Consider the following 22883-nt stretch of genomic DNA (forward strand, 5'->3'; position numbering starts at 1 on the left):
AATCGGTTCGTTTGGTACATGGGAATGAATCTGCCCCTGTGATGTTTGTGAAAGCTATTTTCCAAAACAGGCTTGCAGAAGTGGTGCACGTGGAGCTTGCACGGTGTTCAGGGTTTCCAGACTTGCACAAAGTCTCCTCTTTTTCCTGACGTTATGACACGCAGCTCTGATGAATTGCTGTCAAGTGCAAATTCAGTATGATTAATCAGTCACTCCGCTGAGTCAGACAGATCCTGACTTCTGATTATGACGTTAGTTGTGAAGTGAAGGTCTAAACAACTGCCTCACTTAATAGAAATGTGGCTTTTATAGTCCATCTGCTGATCGGGAACATCCTTAAGAGCTTGAGCGTCTGTGATTGCCACATGGAGAAATGTCCCGTGTTGTTGTCCCATCGTTGTGTGTGGTAACATTTATTGGGTTTTCCACTTCATATGCTAGGAATTAGTTGGTTTCCAATACGGATGAGGATGAAGGATCTTTGGAATATCTGCTTTTAATGCAGCCACAGCCAAGATGGTTGCCACACTCCGACTCCTGTCTTGTATCTGGGTGTATAACGGTGTGTGATGGGATCACCATAGTGGTGCCACTCACAAATATGAAGTGAACGGATAGCTTCATGTTCACTCACAGGGGGAGAAACATTTCTGTGGCTTTGGTCTGACACACATAGTCCAGCTGTCTGTCAGGAAATCTGTCATCCACTGGCATGAAGACAGGGCAGCATTTTAGAAAGATTGATCTTAAAGAATTTCTGCTTTACTGATCAGTTTATAGTCGACACAAAAACAGAAAGCATGATGATCCCAAAGGTAACACCAATGTTAGGGAAGACACGGTGCTGTGCTGTATCGTATGTGCCGAGATGGCTCTAAACAGTGGAGTTGCACAGCTGGAGCTGTGTGTTCACAGATTAGGTGGTACGGTGCAATTTTGCTATCCATTTTGGCCCGAAATTGCACTTGTGTGTTTTGTGCCCGCTGAGATTGTTTCAAACCCAATCAGTAAGAACAATTTTAGTGACTTCAGTGGAAAGAGGACACACACACGGACCTCTCCAGAAACAAACCAGGGTTTCAGTATCCAACAACTGTCAATATATAGTAATGCAACTGAGAAAGACTCTATTAGGGTTCTATTAATGGTTTGATTTGAACCAATAATGTCGTCCACGACATGAAAGGATGTCTTTCTGTTTCAGTTGATTTAATATATGTGGCCATTTGCAGGAACCGTTTATATAGCGTTCCAGAGAATAAAGAGGAGCAAAACTGATGTGGATTCTTCTCTCCCAAGGATTATTTCACTCCTCACATTCTCTGTTAACCATACTTGTGTGCGTGTCTTCCTCAGGTCCACACAGCACCATATCACGGTGCCCTCCCAATGAGTACCAATGTGGTGGAACGGATCTCTGCATCCACATGAGCAAACTGTGCAACGGGGCTCCAGACTGCACGGACGGCTGGGATGAGGGACCACACTGCAGAGGTATCACTGTCTCTCACACACACACACACACACACACACACACACACACACACACACTCTCACACACACACACACACTGATTGGTTTTTATTTATAAAATATTTATATATTGTTCTGGATGCTGTATGGAGACACAACCAACTGTATGTGTGACCCCTCCTGGTATATATGAAACAAAAAGGTCATTAAAGGTGCTCAATATGAAATATCTATAAGCATATCTATAGAGCACTGCAGGAACTAGTCCTAAAACCCATAAATGAGGCAGTATTTTTGCACTTGTCTCAAAGTCAATGGGTTATTTGAATGAGTTTTTGGTTAGATGCCTGGAATTAGTTCTGTGTTTAACACAAGTTTGGAGATTTTCATTCATTCTACGATATAACATATCAGTAAATACCCTTCTCATGTATTTTGAAGCTTGTACACGTAAAAAAAAAGGCAGTAGCTAAATGACACTAGAAATGTCATGACCCCGACTAGTCCATTCCAGCGTCATACTTGCACTCATTAGACCAGGGTGCAGTTTGTTTATAGCCTAATGTTAGCTTTTTAATTCTGCCAATTCACGCTTCAAAAATCAAGAAAGAAAAGAAAGTTAATCAGTGAAGATTAGAGGTGTAACGATTCATTCTATGAATCGATGAATCGATTGTCAGTCCTATAGATTCTACTAAATCGATCTGCTAAAATAAATAAATAGAATGAATCGTTTTTTCTTCACCAATAATCGATATAAATGTTTAATCATATGAACTGTGATTCTTACTTATGATTAATGTTTAAATACGTTTAAGACACACTCTCCCCTGCCAGCATGTAGTCTATTGAAAAATGTTAAAAATAACTGAGCATTACATTTCTGTATTCAGCATAAATTATTATACAGGACTACTTTTTTATAAAATATGTTAAATAAGTTATTCTGTGGTCTGTTTATATAGATAGTCTCACTCACATTATTGCATGTTTATTTCATGGATATAGAATTTTGGTTACAAGTTATTGAATCGAATCCTGGTTTACAGAATCGAATCGAATCGTTCCAAAAAAAAACATTGTCCTTGAATCGAATCGCCAACTACTGTATCGTTAATCGAATCGCTGTGAAGCCAAAGATTCACACCCCTAGTGAAGATTTATTTGCTGAACAAAATGTTTAAGCATCAAAAAGTTGTGTTTGCCACAGAACGTATTTTCTGAAACAAAATCCAATTGAAAAAACTCGACTGGCTTTTTGTTGGGCGAAACCAGCACACTTGGCACACTTCCCTGGTTGACCTACAAAAATACGTCATCCCTGCACTACTCTATTGCCTCTATATTGTTCTCAGCATGGCAAAGGGTGAGCCTGTAGCTTGAAGCTAACAATGCTAACAGTGCAAACAAATTTAATTCAATTCAATTCAGCTGTGACCCCTATGAACTCGGTGCAGAGCGTCAGGCGTGAGCCCGCCATGGGGCACACTCACATGCACTAAATACATACGGCCCGGCTTTGTCGAGAAAGCACAGAGAAGCTCGTATAACAACACACACAGAGGGAGAGCAACATTTTATTCTCAGGTAGACATTACTCCAATATTTCTTTACATACATAGAAAATACAAAATTACATCGTTTTTGCTGCTCTTTTAATGCTCTGGTTCTCTCTATGGAGAACCGTTAATCATTCATTTAACAGATTTGATTAGGGAAGTAGTCATTTTGAAACCCAAAACAAGGAAGCAGTTTATTATGAGCCTAAAGAATATAGTGTCCTTTGCAAGAATGTGCTGATAAAGTTGACCTCACTGAGTGAAACTAGAACTTGATTGTGCAAAAGACCTTAACAACGGATGAGATAGATGAATTATTACAGGAAAGGCTGTAAGTCTAAAGGGAACAGAAAGCTTCTTCTATTTGGGGGTCATGTCTGTCAAAGGGTTAGCAAAGCAACATTGGTGAGGATATACAGTTAAATACTGTCCATCATACTACACTTTGTCATATATATGTTGAAATAAGCAACAGGCATCATTACTGCCACACCCAGAAGTGTATATTAATGATACCATTTTGCTTTATATATGCCTCGACCTTTACAAAATCCAAAAACTAAGAGTCCTACTGAACCAAAGCAAAAATATGAAATGGTTATTTCATCCCGAAGCACTGAGATTTTGATTGGCATAGTTATGCAGAATTAAGTTCACAGAAGTGACCTTCTTTTCCTTTACTTCACATCGATATTTCTCTTTTTTTTCAGTTAAAAACTGAGCTGGGATGAAATATTTATTAAAGAAACTTGGGGGGTGGACATCAAATTTTCATGCACTTTCAGACTTTGAGGTGAGAGTGGAGTGTGTGTGTGTGTGTGTGTGTGTCTGTCCGTGACTTGTTTATTTCAGGGTTTAAACTTGGTCTTCGGATGTCGGAATTAGGTTAAACCAGTTGACATCTTTTGTTTTCTAAGGGGTCATCTGATTGATATGATTGGTGTGCAGTCTGAACCAAAGCAGAGCAATTTTCTGTGCTTTTATTTGCTCAAAATAAATATTTTGTGGTGTGCGTCATGGTTGGTTGTTTACATTGTTGCCCATGTTGGTTTTCTAAACACATCTCAGTTGTTCGGTGCTCAGACTTGTTTTGGAAAATTCTGGGCCTGTCTGTAATTTGAGTTGCGGCTGTCCCAGCAAGCTTTTGGAGTGCAGCAGGGCAACTTGTGTACTTGTTTACAATATTCAAATCATTGTACAGGGATTGGCAGCATGGCACTGGGTATATGGAGTCACTCATCCGGCGTTTATTCTCTAACAGAGGAGATCATTAACAAGTCTGGGATAATAGCTGGAAATGCACAAAGAGAAATCTGCTGATTTGCCCTGTTTACCTTTTCTAGCTCAGCAGTTATTGCTGTCTGGAGCGGTTCAGGTTCAAGTTTATTAGCGTTTTTTTAATGCCTTGTAGTGTAGTAATCATAATATAGTACAATAATGCATCAAAACTGTGTGCTTTAGTTTCTTTAATCTGGAAAGTGTAGTGAGAATCTTGATCCCTCTTCTCTCTGCTGCTGTGTTAGTGTGAACCGTCTGCCAGTGTTTTCCGAGCCAAAGTGAATCACTTGTGACCGATAGATCTCATCCCGGTTTGACATGACTGTGTCTGTTTGACTATGACTCACCGTGTCTTGATTTACTTCACACAGGATGTGCAGTGCACTGTTGAAAGCTCTGATTCCATTATGCATCGTTCAGCTGACTGGAAGGTGTGATTGTATCATGTTGTGTATTCGATGTGTGTGTAGCCATGGAGATGGCTTGTTTAGTGGGGAGGTATACATTGCGAGTGCAATGCTGAAGTATTTGTTGACATCTTTGTATCTAATAGTTGTTTTACTTAAAGGGACAATCCACCTTAAATTCAGTTGACAGAATTTAATATTTTGAAATTAGTTTTCCAACTGTTAACTCATCACTCTCTCTGTGACGGACCAATTCTATCTGAGAGGCCATTTCTTAAAGTCACACTACATCCAATTACACTTAGATCACATCTCTTGCCAGGTCTAAGGCTCATCATGAGTTGATGGGCAACTAATGTGACTTTGAATTCTCTGTGCTTATTATTTATATGCACCTCATTGTCAGGAGGAGGCCGCAGAGATTCAAATTCTACAATTTAGCCAGACGCATCGAGTATTAATGCACTTCTGCACTCTGCTGAGCTGTAAATATTCCCCAGAAAGTGTACAATGGCAGCTTCAGCGACACCTGCTCCTGTCGCCTACAAGCATGTCTGTCTGCTGCCAGATAGTACCCGCCACGATGAATGAAATGAGTGATTGCAGTGTAATCTGTGGGTTTATGGTGGTGCGTTGGATGGATTATTACAGAATTATACCCAAATCCACCTCCTATTAGAGCCACCGATGCAGCGTTTTCAGCTCAATAACAATGTCAGTTACAGGAAAGAAGTCACTCCTTTTTATATGATGTCTGCCGTCTTTCTGTCTCCCCGTGCACATTACTCCAAAAAACTCACTCCTCTCTTCTGACCCTCCCCTCTTTTGTCTCCCTCCAGAGTTTGTGTCCAACTGCTCCCTCGGGAGCTGTCAGGAAAAGTGTGCGGTGACTCCAGCGGGGGCTGCTTGTTACTGTAAGAGTGGTTATGAGATCAGCACAGATGGAAACACATGCAAAGGTGAGTTTGCTTAGTGGTCATTCTCTAGGATACCTGCAGTTAAGTATGTGCTACAACAACAAAAAATAGTAAACCATAGTATTCTATTCCTGCTATGAGCCATGAGAATGAGCTTGCTTACCTTGTCTGGTAACTGCACATCAGTACCCAAGTTCTTTCAGCATCCAAAGCTGCACCAGTGTTTACTGAGGTGCAGAGCACACCGTGGGTAGTTCAGGGGCCCTGGGAGCATTTCCCACAAAAACCTGTTTAAAAGGATTGCATCCCACCTTTAATGCGTAATTAACTTTTTTTTTAAATTCAGAACAGGAGACACAGAATTGTTAGTTTTTTTATGTCCTCTCTGTGGATCATGTTTTTATTAAAATTTCAATCTGTACACATTTAAGAAACTATCAAATGGTATTTGCTATACCCTAATAAGAATGGTTTCTGTGGTTCAGATTTTGATGAGTGCAGTTTGTATGGGACCTGCAGTCAGTCCTGCACAAACACCGAAGGCTCCTACACCTGCTCTTGTGTGGAGGGCTACTTGTCCCAGCCAGACAACCGCTCATGCAAGGCCAAGAATGGTAAGTACTAGCAGCCAGCGGCGGGACTGACTGTGTGAATGTTCTGTTCATGTTCCTCCTGTCAACCGTTAGTTATGTTCATGTGACGTTCCAGTGCCAGTAGACCGCCTGCCTGTCTTGCTGATCGCCAACTCCCAGAACATCCAGGCCACCTCCCTGAGCGGAACCACGGTCCACAGCCTGCTGTCCACCAGCACCAAACAAACCACGGCCATGGACTTCCTCTACGCCCAGGAGACCGTCTGCTGGATCCACGTAGGGGACGCCCCCTCATCCACACACCTCAAATGTGCCAAGATCCCCAATCTGAAGAGCTTCACAGAGGAGCGCGTCATCAACATCTCCCTCAGCCTGCACCGTGAGTACACCAAAGCAGCATGCAACTCAACCATGGTGTGTTTATGAAGCACAGTATTAGCTTCACGGGCCAGAGTACACAGCAGAATGCTACTGCCCACTTCACCTGCACACAATACATAATACAGCAGACTAAAGATTGCCTCACAATGCAATGAGGCAAATTCTGTGAGTGTGTGTGTGTGTGTGAGTGAGTGTGTCTGTGTATATTTTATTTCGGAGGCCACATATAGGGTGAATTCTCACTGCGCATATCATTAGCAAGTACAAGGCCAGAAGACCAAAAACACTGCCATCTGGAAATGAATGCAATTGGAATCAGAGCTCTGCCTGAGTGACATTCATCGAACAAATCTGAATTTAAAGTAACTCTGATTCACTTTCAACCTTCCTTCCCCATCTCTCAGTAGCAAAACCCAACCTTCGGCTACAAGCCCTCAGTCGATCCTCACCTTGAATCGTTACGTTTGTCTGGTTTGCATCCTTCCCAGATGGGGATTTGGCTGGGCTCGTTGGTCTGAATGAATTCAAATGGGTTTCACTTTGAAAAGTCAAACGTAAGCAGGTGGAGACAAAAAATGTCCACAGATGTAGCCTGAAAGTGAGCTGAGCATCAATACCTAGTATGTGCTTGTGCGCAGTCAGAGAAATCGTGTCAGCACATTAGAAGCAGCTGTGTTTTTCCATGGCTTATGTTTCATTTCAGAAACGGTCTTTTTTTCTCCTTTGAGAATGAACTTAAAGACAGGCTTAGGAGATCTAAGGCACACGATTGAGTGCAGACGTATGTATGTGCGTGCTCCAGAGGGTAGACCACCTGAGGGTCAAACACACCCACATATAAACCTGCTTCCCATCCCTGTGTTTGTCACTGTGTTGCTTCAAGCCCCTCGCTGTGTTTGGGCCTGGTTTTCTGTCTTCAATAACACATTTATACAAACATGAATTCATATGAATCAATACTTTGCCTTAAATTGAAACAGCGTTGCATTCCTGGTTTTCTCCACCCTTTACTCCATTTCTGCTCCGTACACAGCAGTGGAATCATGTAGCGCAGCATTATTACACTCCTTTCTCTCCCCCTGTTTTTCATACTTGCGTACAAGCATTGTGACCTATCACATTTACTGAGTATGCATCGGCTCCTCTCCATTTCCATCCCTTTTCCATGTGACCAAAGAATGCATTAACATGACAGAAATTACTTTCTCAGCGCAGACCATCAGAGAAAATGAAAAGGTCGCATCGTGACGGTCGGGCAGCTCTGTCTTCCACGTGCTCGCATCGTGGTGTGTAGCTGTCATTTGGAGATATGTTAATTTCAAACCAGATGACATCAGGCAAGCTTCGAACAATGACTATTCTGCACTAGACATTTTGGTGTCCGTCAGTTATACGAGGAAGATCGAGCCTGATAGATCAAGCCTGATAGATCGAGCCTGATAGATCGAGCCTGATAGATCAAGCCTGATAGATCGAGCCTGATAGATCGAGCCTGATAGATCGAGCCTGATAGACCTCTCCATCTGTTTTGAGCCTTGCTAACGCCACATCTGTTATTGGCTCATTATGCAGAACATCCCTCACTGTAATTAATCAGACTCATGCAGGAAAAGGGACATCATAACAAACTCCTCAAAATTACGGAAACATTGACACAGATTAGGAAAAACATGTATTTGTGCTTAATAAATGTCATCAAAGTAATTAATAAAGAACAAGGATGGTCACTGTCGGTATAAACATGTCGTTTTAACCAGAAAGACAATTTAAGGACCAAAGGAATTTGCAGGAAATTCCAGCAAATCCCCCCCCCCCCACACACACACACACACACACACAAACACACACACACACCACACACACATGTGGAGCATGGACAGGATGTGCATTGCTAATGATGAAGGGTTAGAGCTGTATTGCAGAAATCAGGAAGCAATTGAAGGGCGCTGCACATCCTGTATCCAAGTGACAATATAACCATTTTCCTGTCAGTATGTATGAGTGACAGAAATGTCAATGAAAGGGATTTTGATTGTTAATGAGACAAACTGACTGAAATTATGGCTGGTTGTTTCCTTGCATGGCTAGTTTGGGTGGAGAATCAACCTTTATATTTATGATGACTTTGAGAAATGATGTCAGGAATATCTAAATCTGACCACCCAGAGGAACCCGAATACTTAACGTCAGCACAAAGAATATCCAGTACCAAAGGGCAGATTTTTTCTCTTCCCTTCCAGTCCCTAATCTGGAGTGACTGGCCAGACAGCAGAGTTGCTCTTTTGGACAGACTGCTGGCCTGTGAGTGTGACAGAATGGGACGAGCAGGTTTATGCTTACAGTCAACATGGAAGGAGTCGGCAGCAACCAATGGCAAAGGAGAACATACAGGAAATGATGCCCGTGTGGTTGGAGTGACTCATGACCTCAGTATGCCACAGATGGCTTGTCCAGATGTGTCTGCACCCCCACCACCCCTCTCTCTCTCTCTCTCTCTCTCTCTCTCTCTCTCTCTCTCTCTCTCTCTCTGTCTGTCTGTCTATCTCTATGTCTCTCTTTCTCACTTTCTTATTTTCATTTCCTCTTCCAAATGTCATTCTATATTGGTCACTGTTACTCACATCATACAAGTGGTAATATAAACACCATTTGACGGTGAAAATATAACTTAGCTTTTCTTTTCTTTTTTACAACTTTTTTTTAACGTTTTTATTAAACAGTTGTAGCTATGTAAATATAGCTGAGTTTATTTTGATTGAAGATCACCACTCAGACTGTACTTGGGAACAGTTGTGCTTTTGGGTTTTTATTGCTATTATCAGGATGCTAGCACAATCACAGCGGTGCTATTTCTAGCAGACATGCTGTTTTATAGCCATACATCGTGTAAGTTTGGGGTTTTAGCATGCTAGCATTTGCTCATTGGCACCAAACATAAAGTCGAGCTGACGGAATGTCTGGAATGTCTCTGCATTTTGTATTGGACAAACTAAAATGTTGACACCAAAGTCCATCCCGAGGGGAACCTGAATGTCCAATAGTAGTTAAGATATTTCAGTCTGGCTGAAGATCCAGTTTAACATTGGACTGTAAAAAGATCTACTTATGGTGAGAGCTCCTCCCGATGGGACACCTTGGAATGAAAGATAGCTTAGCGTTCAGTAGTACTAGATCCTGATGCCCCACAGCCTCACAGCCGTCACTAAGCCTCCCTACCCTGCTTGTACTCTAAGAGCTACAGTACCTGCTCCCCTTGCACAGAGTGTGCTGCTTAGCACAGTTCGGCCTGAAATCTCCTTAAGAGGTCATGTGCTGTTAAAAGGCAAGCCGGTCAGCACATTTTCAAAATCTTTTCTCCATTCAACACTTAGTTCTGCTTCACCCCCCCCCCCCCCCCCCTCCTCTCTCTCTCTCTCCCCCCCTCTCCCCTCCCTCCCTCCCCTACACATTGCTATTATGAAGAATTTTCTGAAAAGTAGTAATATCCCTGGTGGCTATTAAGTGCACTGCGATCCTGTTACTTGCATTGGCCAGACTGGCTTCCTCTAGATTTTCTTTGTGCTTATATGGACTCTTTGTGCTTATGTGTAGGACTCGAGATCGGTCTTGGTCTTGGACTTTTTCTCTTCTGAATCTACCGCTTCTTATTCGTCCTTGTCTGGTGTCAGGCAAAGAGGAATCAGGACTTTACTTCAAGACCAGTCTAGGCCACAATTGCAGGGTCTCACCCCCTCAAATTCTTGGTCTTGTCTCGTTGTTGACTTCTTAGATGGTCTACAACACTGCATAGCTCTGTAAGGAAGCTGAAGAGAGGAAATGCACGTTAGCATCATCACATACTTTGATTTTCCTGCCAAAACCATCCCAAGTCCCTTACATAGAACAGGCTGTAGGCAACTGAGAAAGTCGGGGAAGGTCTTCAGTTACGTTACAATCTGTTCACACATTGTCAATGCAAAGTTATTAATACATTTAAATTGCTTCACATAGTACCTTAAACGGTGAACCTGAAGTACATTTTTATTTTAGTCTTTAGTCTACACTCAAATCCCTCAGTCCCTCAGATGATCCACTTTCTTTCCTCTTGTGCGTTGCATGGCATTAGGATCTTAACTGAACCACACTTTGCTGTTGTTTTACCATTCTCCCCCTGCGCGTGTGAGTGTGAGTCTGGTGCAACGCCTTTGCCAGATGCTTGAGGGAGTGTTTTTGAGTGCGTACGGTTGGCGAGGAGAAGTGGGGGTTGGGGTGTTTTGAGTGTTAAAGCTTCATTCACAGTTTAAAAGTGACAGTTCGGAGGTATCGAAACCCATTAAAAGTAATGCCAGTGATGTCGCTAAACTAGTGATCCCCCTGTGTTAGCAGAGGTGTACAAGCTCCGGGTGCCTGTGAAGTATGCCCCTCAGTTGTTCTCCTACATAGTTATTGTAAAGCATAAGTATAAAACTCTGCCTAGCGTTGCCCCATTTAGCATCGCTCTTTAAATACATTATCTAGACATCCACTGTTGTTTTTCCTAGACCAACAGGGAGCAGAGAAATGAACGAGGAAACGCAAATAAAACAAGTTGTTTGGAGCGAGTGGGGAAAAAAGGCGACCAGTTCTGTTTTTTCAATTTAGCTGTGTTGTTTTTTTATAGCATAGTTTGAGACAGACAGAGCTGCAGTTAATGAATCCAGACTGTTTTCCCACCTCTGGGGAACAGACAAAGGGGAGGGATAGGGGGATGATGCGTGGAGGAGGAGGAGGAGGAGGAGGAGGAGGAGGAGGAGGAGAGAGAATGGGAGGAGAATGAAAAGTCTTCACTGGAGCCATTTCTGTTTAGCAGAAGTAGAAAATGGAGTGTGGGGAGTGTCAGAAAGTAGGGGACAGATTTTCTGGTCTCCCCCGCCCTCTTTGTTTACCCATTGCTTAATCAGTGTGTTGTGGGGCAGCTGGAAGCGTTTTAACAGAGAACTCTGTGTTAAAAATGAAGAGCACCTTTGGGAATATGGCCTCTGATTCCTATAAACCTCAGAAATGCTTCTGCACAATGGCCAAGTTTCCCTCGTGGAAATCAGATCTCTCTTCCTTTTTTCTTCTCTTCTCTGTCTTCTTTCTTTTCTTCTCACTTTTTCTTCCTCCCCCCTCCGTCCATCTGCATTTTCTCTTCTATCTGTTTTCCACCTTGAACCAAAAATATTTGAAAGCGATCCATTTCCCTTCGTTTTTGCGAGCCAGGCTCTTGAGAGGGCTGCTCTGGAATTACAGTCAGATTTATTGGTCCAGAGCTGGTAAGCTTTCACAATGCACACTTTTATTGCACTCTTATACTGAGGAATCTGCTTGGTCATTTCCCCCCCACTCAAGACTTTCTTTCCTGGTGGGAGAAACTGATCCTCTGGTCTCCCCTAAATCATCACAGTGACCCGCTCACCCTGGTAAACACTCCACCATAATATACCTCCACCCCAAGCACCGAGCACAGCACGACAAAGGACTCCTGCTGCATGACATTGGACCTATATCTGAGCTGTGTGTGTGTGTGGGTGTGTGTGTGTGTGTGTGTGTGTGTGTGTGTGTGTGTGCGCGTGTGTGTGTGTGTGTGAGTGTGTGATGGTTCTGTGGAGAGCAGAGCTTGTGGCAGCTGTGAAAATACAAGTCTTGTAGTTTGTGAAGCCCTCCTCCTCCTCCTCCTCCTCCTCACCACTCTTTCTCTCACTCTCCCTCTAGTCATGCAGGCATATAGTTTTCATTACCTGTGCTAATATTTATAGGTACAACACACGCTGCGTGCTATATATTGTTTATTAGTTTAATACTTTGTATAGCAAGGATTTTTTTTAAATGTCAATTTGCAAAGTAACCAGTAACTGCTGCTGTCAAATGAATATTGTGGCATAACAGTACAATATATTCTTCTAAAATAAATAGTTGTGTACATCTAGAAAGTTGCATTAAGTGTAAAATAAAAAGTCCAGCTGAAATGACGTCTAGTTTCCGTACCGCGGTGTATTTCAGAGTGAAACAGGATAGGCAGACGGGACATAATGTCGGGAGGATTTTGATTTGATCATTGAAAAGATTGACAATAATTGTTGACAATATGAACAGGGATGTGATCTAAAAAGGTTAAAAAGTAATTTTTAATTTCAGTTACTGTACAAGTATCTCAGAAGTATACTTATGTATGTTAATTGGGTGAATGTACTTTCTACCACTCATACTAAATTGATAATTCTGGGCATTTAATATCCTCACATCTCCTTTCCTTTAGCTTTAACAATAGCGTTCTTTCTCTGGTCCTTGGCTCAGCCGAGGTGTGGTAGAGCTGCTGTTTGAGGAGAGGAAGGAAGAGGAGGGAATGAGGGAACCAGGGCGAGGGGTAGATCAGTGTCTCATGTTATTCCTTTTCACTATTTTTCTTTTCTCTCAGGCCTCACTATGTGGTCCTGCACCACATTCAGGTCAGTTCGGATGGAGCGGGGGGGGGGGGTATTACAGTTTTCTTTTTTTTGTAATGTTCCATGAATTGTGTGTGTGGTATCGTGTGCATGAGTCGAGGTGTTTGATTTTCATTGCCGGGTGGGGTACTGGTCTTCCCTTTGTGCTGAGCCTCAGGAAAATAAACGCTGCAAGCCCGCCATCGCTACGGCAACATTCCACTCCTCGATGCAACAAACAGCCTCTCTCGTGCCCTGTCTGTCCAAGTGACTTTGAATGACAGACGCATCTCCTAGACACTTGCTAATTGGAGTTGACTGTCATATCATTTGTCGAAAATGGCAGACCTAAAAATCCAAAAAGTGTGTGTGTGTGTGTCTGTGTGTGTGTGTCTGTGTCTGTGTGTGTGGAGAGAGAGGTGGAACTGAAGTAGCTGCCACACAGTATTGCTGACTTATCTCCTTCGTCACATGACTATGAGTCAAGTCTCCTACCCATCTGCACACAACATCACATGCTCGAGCTCTATAGCAGTCAAAGTGAATCAATCCATGTACTGAAAGCACTGCGTTTGCCTCCCCTCTGCTCATTCTCCGCCCCACCTTACCCCATCCTCACCCCTCCACCCTTTCTCTGTCCAGATGTGGAGCAGATGGCCATCGACTGGCTCACCGGAAACTTCTACTTTGTGGATGACGTGGATGACAGGATATTCGTGTGTGACAAGGATGGGCAGACATGTGTCACCCTTCTGGACCAGGAGCTGTATAACCCTAAAGGCATCGCCCTGGACCCCACCATGGGGTCAGTTTCATCTCTTACTTTCGGCCTCATGCGATAAACACACGCCCTGCTAACTCATTATAATGAGAACAACTGGGGTCGGGTTGCTGTCATCGCGTCGTTGTTGCCCACCTTAAAACAACGAGTTGAAACGCAGGGAAAAAGGCCAAATGGAAGTTTGGACATATGAGTAATTGAGTGCAGATGTTGTGAAATCGAGTTTTTGTTACAGCTCCTTTGTTTATGACCAGATTTTCCAACTGAATTCCTGAAAATGTGTGTGTATATCTGCATGCTTGTGTGAGTGTCTGACGTTTGTGTGTGTTGGAAAAAATGAACAGCACAAATGTGTGTGTGCGTGTGTGTGTGTGCTTGCAGCTACGTGTATCGTTTTCATCCCACACAATTTCCTCAGCCGTAATTGGTTTTCCTTGTAACAAGGTCAGATAGATTCACTGTAGCTGCTTTTTTTGTAGTTGTGGTCTGCAGCATCATTAGAAGGAGAGAAAAACAACACTCACCTCAATATATCGGCAACATTCTTCCTTTGTGTTGACGTTAAATTAGTGACACACAAATCATTCCCGAAATCCCACACTGACAGTGTTTACTGTCTTCACCCTCAAAAGGGTCAAATAGACATAAAACAATATTATATTTCCACGTCCCTTCATCTAGTGGTAACTTTTACTCACAGGCCACTATGACAGGTTTTGTGAGGTTTAGGTTTGACAGAGAATCTCAATATTTGATTAAGGGCATTCTGGGGAAGGTGTTTTCCAGCTTGTTTAACACATAACATTAGTTTTTTTTTAAGAGATGAATTAACATTTACAAGTACTGTGAGCATGATTTGTTATTTAAAGCTTGAAATAAGTCCCTATTTTTGCTTTGGCAGTAATTCAACACTTAAATTATGATAATGGTCTGTTTCGTTCAAAATCAGGTTTCTGGAAATGTTTTCCTTCAAATATTGCTGGCCTATAAAGCCATATATTGAGAAAGGAACTTACAATTTTAGATATTATAGTATAAGAGAGCTACTCAATCCAATATGAATATAGTTTAAACATCTTTGTTTTGTCCGAGTCCAAACATGAAAGATATCCAACTGCATTATTCCTTTAAAAAAATGACTCAAACAATGAATCTTGCTTGCTGTCTGCTAGTAGAGATGTTTCCATCCAAACTAGATTAGCAATGTCTCCCTGTGATTGAAATAAGAGTGATCAATCAATAAAAACAAAGCCAAATGGCAGGAAAATGAATCTATTTTCTGATTCAATTGATCTATTCATCCATCTGTCCTCAATCAGGTCTGATCCTTTGTTTCCACAGGAAGGTATTCTTCACAGACTACGGTCAGATCCCCAAGGTGGAGCGCTGCGATATGGACGGCCAGAACCGAACCAAACTCGTGGACAGTAAGATCGTGTTTCCCCACGGCATCACGTTGGATCTCGTCAGCAGGCTGGTGTACTGGGCCGATGCCTACCTGGACTACATTGAGGTGGTGGACTATGAAGGCAAGAACCGGCACACCATCATCCAAGGCCTGCTGGTGAGAACAGCTGCACGGGATGCACCACACTCCCATTATCATCAATTAGCAGGGATATAATCTCCCCTAAATTAGCTGTTTTGTGTATGCTATTCATAATGCTCTTAAAACTCTAGTGCACTTTATAGCTCCCTATATATCTGCAAAACACCTTATGTTCCTCCTGTGTGCTCCTGTAATGTGTTCTTGCCCAGTGAGTTATGAGCAGAGAGAAGACGGAGGACGTTTGCCCTTTTATTAAAAAACAGCTGATTAATAGTGTCTGACGCTGAGGCTGTTGTTGATGTTGCAGCGCTGATGAAGCACAGTGGCTCTTAAACCTGTTACCATGGCTTTTACTTGATCTGTAGAGAAGTAATGGCTTTCATTTACTCACTGAGCTTTAGGGCAGGCACACACACACACACACACACACACACACACACACACACACACACACACACACACACACACACACACACACACACATTGGGCATTAGTACATTCACATCCTTTGGGTAAAGGGTAAAAGTTATTGATGGTGTTGAATCTAGGCTGTTTTATCTTAAGAGTGTGTGTTTATTAAGGCCTGGTATGCTCTCTTAAAGCTGCATCTCCACTTCATGCTACATAACCAGTTAATACTTGTAAAATAAAACTAACCATGGGGAAAATCTGACTAAAGAAAATCTTTAAAACATGGAGGATAATTTGATCAGAGCCGATATTGTTTTGTGGAAAGTTGCCATGGAAGCGCGATAATAGGTTCTCAGGTTTCCAGATATAGAAAATAAAAGGCTCACTGAAGTAAAATGCCAATCCACAGTGAATCATGGTCCATTATTTTCATGTTAGGTCACATCGTTGTGTAATATTTCTGTGCGAAGGTGAGACAGTTCCACTTAAACACAAAACTGATGTATTTTGCCGACACAGCCTTCAGAACATAATCTACAATATAAAAGTCTTTACAAGCTCACAAAATACAGCACTAGAGCAGTATATCTAATTCCTGTAGAAGCACTTATTTATCTTATTGTCACGAGAGAAAGCAATTAACACCAGTGACTTTCAGTAAAAGTTCATTTATGGAAAAGTTTAAAGCCAGACTACATGTGTAGTTAACAAGTTTGAGTAAAGACTGGATTCAATAGCTAACCTTGTCCTTTACTCTCTCCCACAACGCTTCTATTATCTCCCCACTTTCAATTTTCTCTCTTCAAGATCGAGCACCTGTACGGACTGACTGTGTTTGAAAACTACCTGTATGCCACCAACTCGGACAACGCTAACATGCAGCCTAAAACCAGTGTGATCAGGGTCAACCGCTTCAACAGCACAGACTACCAAGTAGTGACCAGGGTGGACAAGGGAGGAGCACTGCACGTCTACCACCAGAGACGCCAGCCTCCAGGTAGATCACACACACACACACACACACACACACACACACACACACACACACACACACACACACACACACACACTTTCAAATCTTCAAATCATGTGAATACTGTATTGATGCTTCGTGTTATGTGACTTTATCTTCCACCTTCTTGGTGTCCAGTACGCAGTCATGCATGTGAAGAGGACCAGTTTGGGAAGGCTGGAGGCTGCTCAGACATCTGTCTGCTCGGAAACGGCCACAAGACTCGAACTTGCCGCTGTCGCTCTGGATTCAGTCTGGGCAGCGATGGCAAGTCCTGCAAAAGTGAGTAGAACTGTTGAATGAAACGATAACGAATTAATCAGCGGCTGCAAATCCATGAATAATCTACAACATCTAAAGCCCTGATTATGCTTCCGCGTAGTGATCACGCAACGGCAACGCAACGGCCACGCAGTTGCTTGGAGACCGTGATGGTTCTGCGTTGGGTTTACGTGTCGAAATGCAATTCAATGCCACACCGGGAAAGGGCGCTATGTTTTTTGTAAAGACTGACCGACCGACCGAGACTCTTGACGTATATCGTCGTAGCCTCGTTATAGCCTATTTGTTTACTTTCTGGCTTTAAACGTCCACATTTTTTCAGAACTTGGTGTTTTATTTCTTTGTGCAAAAGCGAGAAGGTGCAAACAATAAAACGAGGTGAAAACAATAAAAGTAGCCTTTTAAAAGTTTAAATGGCGGTGTTTATGAGTGGAAACCGGATAGCGGTCTCCAGCGGATGTAGTTAGCGGACCAATCACAGCCAATGCCGCTGCATTGGCGTTGCGTTGGTGTTGCGTCGCCTCGACGCGCGTCTAGGATTTTTGGGAGGCACACGTCAGGCCCTTGCGTTGACGCAAGGGGGGTCCGCAAGGACGTAAGGGGTCTGCAAGCCCCCTTGCGTTGTGTCGACGCGGAAGCATAACTCAGCCTTAACAGTGAAGTAGCTGTTATCTGTCAATAGACAGTACTTGTACCCCCCGGGGGCTTCTGCAGTTGCCACATTGTGTTACTTGCTCAAGTAATTAGAAAAAAACATATTTAAATGTCAAGTAGTCTGTAGTACAACTAAAACTAATTACAAATTTTATATTTAGAGAAGAAACTGTCATGAATTAGCAAGCAGAAAGCACTGTTAGCTAAGATGTTAGCTCAGCTGCTAGCCAAGCTGTAAGCTTACCTAACAGGGCTTTATTTCTTTGCTTAAACAAAGAAAGAAATACATGGTTGAACTAACTATAAATAATAAAATATAGTTTAAATAGTTAGTTTTTACTTAGTTTAAAAATGATGAGCCAGTTGAAATAATGAACCTAATAGATAAATCAGGTCGAGTCGTTATATCAAGTCACCTGTGACCATGTGATGATGTAGGTCGCATGTTACAGTACAAAACTATAACCTCTGGTGGTCATCCAGAATTAATAGAACCATAGTTGGGTTTATGCCTTTTTTCAGATAGGACAGTGTAAAGGGTGAAGGGGGGGACGCCACACAGAAAGGGCCGCCGGTCGGAATCGAACTGGAGGCGGCAGCAGTGAGCACTTAGCCTCGGTACATGGGGCTACCGACTGAGCTGTCAGGCGCCCTATAGAACCATAGTTAATTTCGTAACTCATTCTATTTTATCCTTCCTGACTGCCAGATGTAGTGAGTTGCAGCAGCACAGATATCTTGCTGAGAGACCCCATTCAGAGCTGCACTCTGACATTTACCCTCACTAGATAAGACAGGCCCTGTGACATGACTGCCGATGACTTGATGGCTTGGTTTACATGTGAGGGAACTGGGTACCAGCGCTTCCACATCTGGCTGACTGATGGAACGTGGAATTCACCCACACGCTTTGTCAATTTGACAGGAAGCAGGAATGCTGTCTTAGCAAACAACAATTTCAATTCTGTCTGTCCTGTGCAAATGTGGGCAGACACAAAGAACTCAATACCAACTGCACAACAGTGAGTCTTGATGGTCTAAACCTCTGTGGAGTGTGTACACTATCAGAACTGCCTAACCAGATAGTGTGTGGTTGTCTACTCTCACATGCCATTCAATAATGACTACAGGAAACACAGAATGATGGCCACAGAGCAGCAGGTACCTCACCATGTGTCGTGAATCACTGGGGATTAGGATTCTTGGATTAGCGTAGAGAGACCTAGTGAAGGGAGAATTTAACACAGTGTGTGGATTACTGAATTGTAACAAGATGTCAGGAAACACAGCTGAAGGCGATTCGGATGTGGATGCCATGTGCATCCCTCCAGCTGAGAGGAAAAGTCTGGTCTCTCCTTGGGAGTTGCCATGGCTCCCCACTAAGCAGTTCCAGAAGCATTGGAAACAATGGCCTCCCTGGTCAGTTAGGGGCTATTTGCAGTAGTTTGTGGCCCCCCTGGCGGACCCTGTCCAGTGTCACACAAATTTTGGGGAAGGCATACAGACGGCAGGCGGGCCAAGTGTGAGCTAAGGCATCCTGTCCATTAGGGAGTACCAGAGGAGACAATGAATTGATGTCTCTGAAGCAAGGATGTCCACTTCCGGTGCACCAGCTCTGAATCAATCCAACTACATCTAGGTGGAGTCTGCAGTCTCTCTGTGGTGGCTCTTGGCAGTACAAAACATCTGCTGCACTGTTCTGAGTGTCTGGGAGATGAATGGCCCTGAGGCTCAGGAAGTGGGGAAATACCCAAGTAAGGAGCTTTTGTCACACTTGCATAACCTGCCTGGACCTGGTGCCGCACTGATGATTGATATGATACACTGCCTAGGTGCTGTCTGTCGGGATTAGAACATACCGGTCCTTCAGCACTGGGAGAAAATTCAGCAGTGTCGTGTATATTGCTATGAGCTCACGCACATGTATGTGTTCTAACCTCTGCTGCACATCGCCCCAATAGAGATTACCCCAAAACCGAGACAAATTTCTCCCCTGGGAGACACAATAAAGTGAATCTTGATCTTGAATCTTGAGATGCGTCTGTTTCCACAACCTCTCAGTGGGGAGGGATTACTCCGAAAGGAATCCCCTTGGTCAGATACAGTTTTCTCCACCAAAGCTTCAATGTCCAGCAACAAACGCTAGAAACCCTAACATTCCTGCCCTGGTGCTACTTGGGATCCAAGTTAAGTATGTTGACCCAGATTTGGAGGGGGTGTAATGAAAGAAAACCCAGAGGGTTGACCATTGATGGCAGTTCATTTGTATGAAAACTGGAGTATACTAATATCTTCTGTTGTATAAATTAAATTATTAAAAAACAGTTTAAAATGAATTCATATCAGTGTATTTGGTCAAATGCTGTGTCGATGAGGAGGTATAACAGCCCGTCTGATTGGGCTGTGGAGGTCTGACAAAAAAGGTTGATGAACCACTGCACTGTAGATCAGGCCCAACTGATCTGTGCAGGCCTCCAGCATAACTGAAAATCAAAACTCAGGAGCCACAGTCATTCAGCACTATAGACCTCAAACGAAGGGCAGCCAAGGTTGGATCAGGGAGGTGGTTCTCCCCAACACATAACTTAGTCTGAGTCTCTGCCTCCCTGCTGACCTCCCAATAAAGCCGTTAGTCTGATTCAGTTTGTTGAGAGAAGTGTTTTAATATTTTATCAACCAATAATAGCATTATATTGATCGGCCTCCTGACAAAATACTATCCTTGAAAATGGCACTATTAATTTCAGTAAAGTGTCCCTCCTCCCCTCCTCTCTCCTTGATTGAAAATCACTTGATTTCCATTTGGGGATTTTGGTGGTCTTGCTTGTTATTTCCTTGTTTTATAAATGTACATTATTTTGGAAAAAGCAGTCTTGAGTCAGCAATTTTCGGATTTTAACTGGTTATGGGTAAAAGGGGTAAAAGAAGTTTAGTTCACAGACCTTTGTTTTCTTGTTTTGCTGCAGAACCCGAGCATGAGCTCTTCCTGGTCTACGGTAAAGGTCGCCCAGGGGTCATCAGGGGCATGGATATGAATGCCAAGGTACCAGATGAATACATGATCCCCATAGAGAACCTGATGAACCCAAGAGCTCTGGACTTCCACTCTGAGAGCGAGTTCATATACTTTGCCGACGCTACCAGCTACATCATTGGGCGACAGAAGATTGATGGAACAGAAAGGGATACCATTGTGAAGGAAGGTAGGCTAATGAAAGCTAAAGAGAAACAACAATGATCGCTTTCCCAGGTGATGCTGAAGTCAGATATGCACACACAAATTCAAGTTATACGTATGGATTTTGGCTCCCATTTGTAGATAAATGCATGCATGAGATTATACACAGGTTCACAAGAGGGGATAATCAAATTATTGCATGAGCTCAAAATCTTATGTACAGAAACATGATTTATTTGTTTAACCTTTCCTGCTGCTTTTGAAAACTTGGAAAACAATAAAGAGTTTATGTGATAAAAATAAGTTTTACATCAAAAAGTATTAAAAAAATGTGTCCACTTATGAAGAGACTTTGCAGTCAGTAGTGTTTTTCTGAGTGCTGCAGGAATTGGCTTCTCACCAACAGTATGTGTTTGTCTCAGGAATTCACACCGTGGAGGGGATAGCTGTGGACTGGATGGCTGACAACTTGTACTGGACAGATGATGGGCCTAAGAAAACCATCAGTGTGGCTCGTCTGGAAAAGGCTTCACAAACACGCAAAACCCTCATCGAGGGGAAAATGACTCACCCTCGTGCCATTGTAGTAGATCCTCTGCACGGGTAAGGGAGACAAAGGGATGGAGTGATAGGTGGCTGTTTCATGGAGAATGTGCATGACTTGTTGTGCTTATTTCTTGTGGCCAGGCACAATGCAGTGAGAGATAATGATGGGTGGTTGGTTTGCTGGGTGACTACTTGTTTCTCTGTCACCTCTCCTTCTGTCCCACTTCCACTTAACTCTTGTGTATGAGCTGTTTATCGGTTTGAATACTACTACTACTTTTCTTTTTCTTCACGTCTGTGTCTCTTCACAGTTTCCAGCAGAGAGCATTTCATTATTTTTCACCATTTTTCATCACATCTGTGTTGTTGCCCATTATCACCCTGAAATGCAACATCCCTTCTGATTTCACCTGTCCCGCGCTATTTATTAAAACAGATGGAGCTTTTTGTGCATTTCACGGTAGATTTCCTCCACAAGCTTATTAACGCACACACCCACGTCTCTCACACTTTTTCAAACGGCTCTTAATCTTGCTGTGCGTGGATGTGTCCTATTGATGTGACCTCCCGTGCTCTCTCCGGAGACGCACACGCTCATAAACAGGCACACACGTTTTGGATTGCTAGCGACAGGGTGATGTGTGTCCACAAACTTCCCAGGGGAAAGGCGCTCGCCTCCACTAATGCCTGTAATCAATCAGGCTCAGCGAGGAGAAGGAGGAGAAGGAGAAATATTTGCAGAAAATGAAAGGAAGAGAAGCAGACAGATGGAGAGGGAAATATGAAATGTTAATGCCAATGTCAGTCATATTCCAGTGGGGGGGGGGGGGGGGGGGGGGGGAATCTAGTTTTGGACAGGGTTGTAGACAGCCATTGTCAAAGAAAATTGACTGGTGAGTACTTGGTGACAAGCCTTTGTTTGCTTATGCAAAGCGCCAAGCCGCCTCGCTGGATGCTCTGATGGGTTTTGCGCACTTTAGGGTAGCTAGACATAATGTCATCGCATCCGTCAATGCCGAAAGATTCTTCAAGATATCCTTTCAAATGAAAGTTTTGCTGTCGTATTCCATTCAGCGTTTGTGGTTGCTCCCACAGGTGGATGTACTGGACCGACTGGGAGGAGGACCCGAAAGAGAGCAAGCGAGGCAAAATTGAGCGGGCTTGGATGGACGGCTCCAACCGAAACGTGTTTCTCACCAGCAAAACGGTGCTGTGGCCCAACGGTCTCAGCCTGGACATCCCACAGGGCATCCTCTACTGGGTGGACGCCTTCTACGACCGCATTGAGATGGTTTACCTTAACTCAAGCTCAGAGCGCAAGGTCAGCACTTTTGCTCGCCATCATCAGGATTATTTTACTGCAGTCTAGAGGCAGAGTGGTTAATAGGAATCGAGGCAAGGGATTATTCTGACAGGGTCTAAAGAGCTGTAAGCGAGCTG

General features: G+C 43.2%; 1 protein-coding gene across 2 annotated transcripts in view; it reads left to right on the forward strand.

The window, feature by feature from the left end:
• Window positions 1-22883, forward strand: part of LOC311020012 (low-density lipoprotein receptor-related protein 1-like) — an 84728-nt gene that overhangs the window by 23334 nt on the left and 38511 nt on the right. For both annotated transcript variants that reach the window (XM_084019738.1, XM_084019739.1), the window contains exons 3-13: window positions 1357-1494; window positions 5557-5676; window positions 6120-6248; window positions 6343-6606; window positions 13673-13835; window positions 15153-15375; window positions 16579-16768; window positions 16922-17065; window positions 20686-20922; window positions 21320-21500; window positions 22539-22764. In XM_084019738.1, coding sequence (XP_083875864.1) covers window positions 1357-1494; window positions 5557-5676; window positions 6120-6248; window positions 6343-6606; window positions 13673-13835; window positions 15153-15375; window positions 16579-16768; window positions 16922-17065; window positions 20686-20922; window positions 21320-21500; window positions 22539-22764 — 2015 coding nt within the window. The remainder of the gene's footprint in view (window positions 1-1356; window positions 1495-5556; window positions 5677-6119; window positions 6249-6342; window positions 6607-13672; window positions 13836-15152; window positions 15376-16578; window positions 16769-16921; window positions 17066-20685; window positions 20923-21319; window positions 21501-22538; window positions 22765-22883) is intronic.

This window comes from Eutrigla gurnardus (assembly GCF_963514095.1).
Source record: "Eutrigla gurnardus genome assembly, chromosome: 2".
Classification (NCBI taxonomy): domain Eukaryota; kingdom Metazoa; phylum Chordata; class Actinopteri; order Perciformes; family Triglidae; genus Eutrigla; species Eutrigla gurnardus.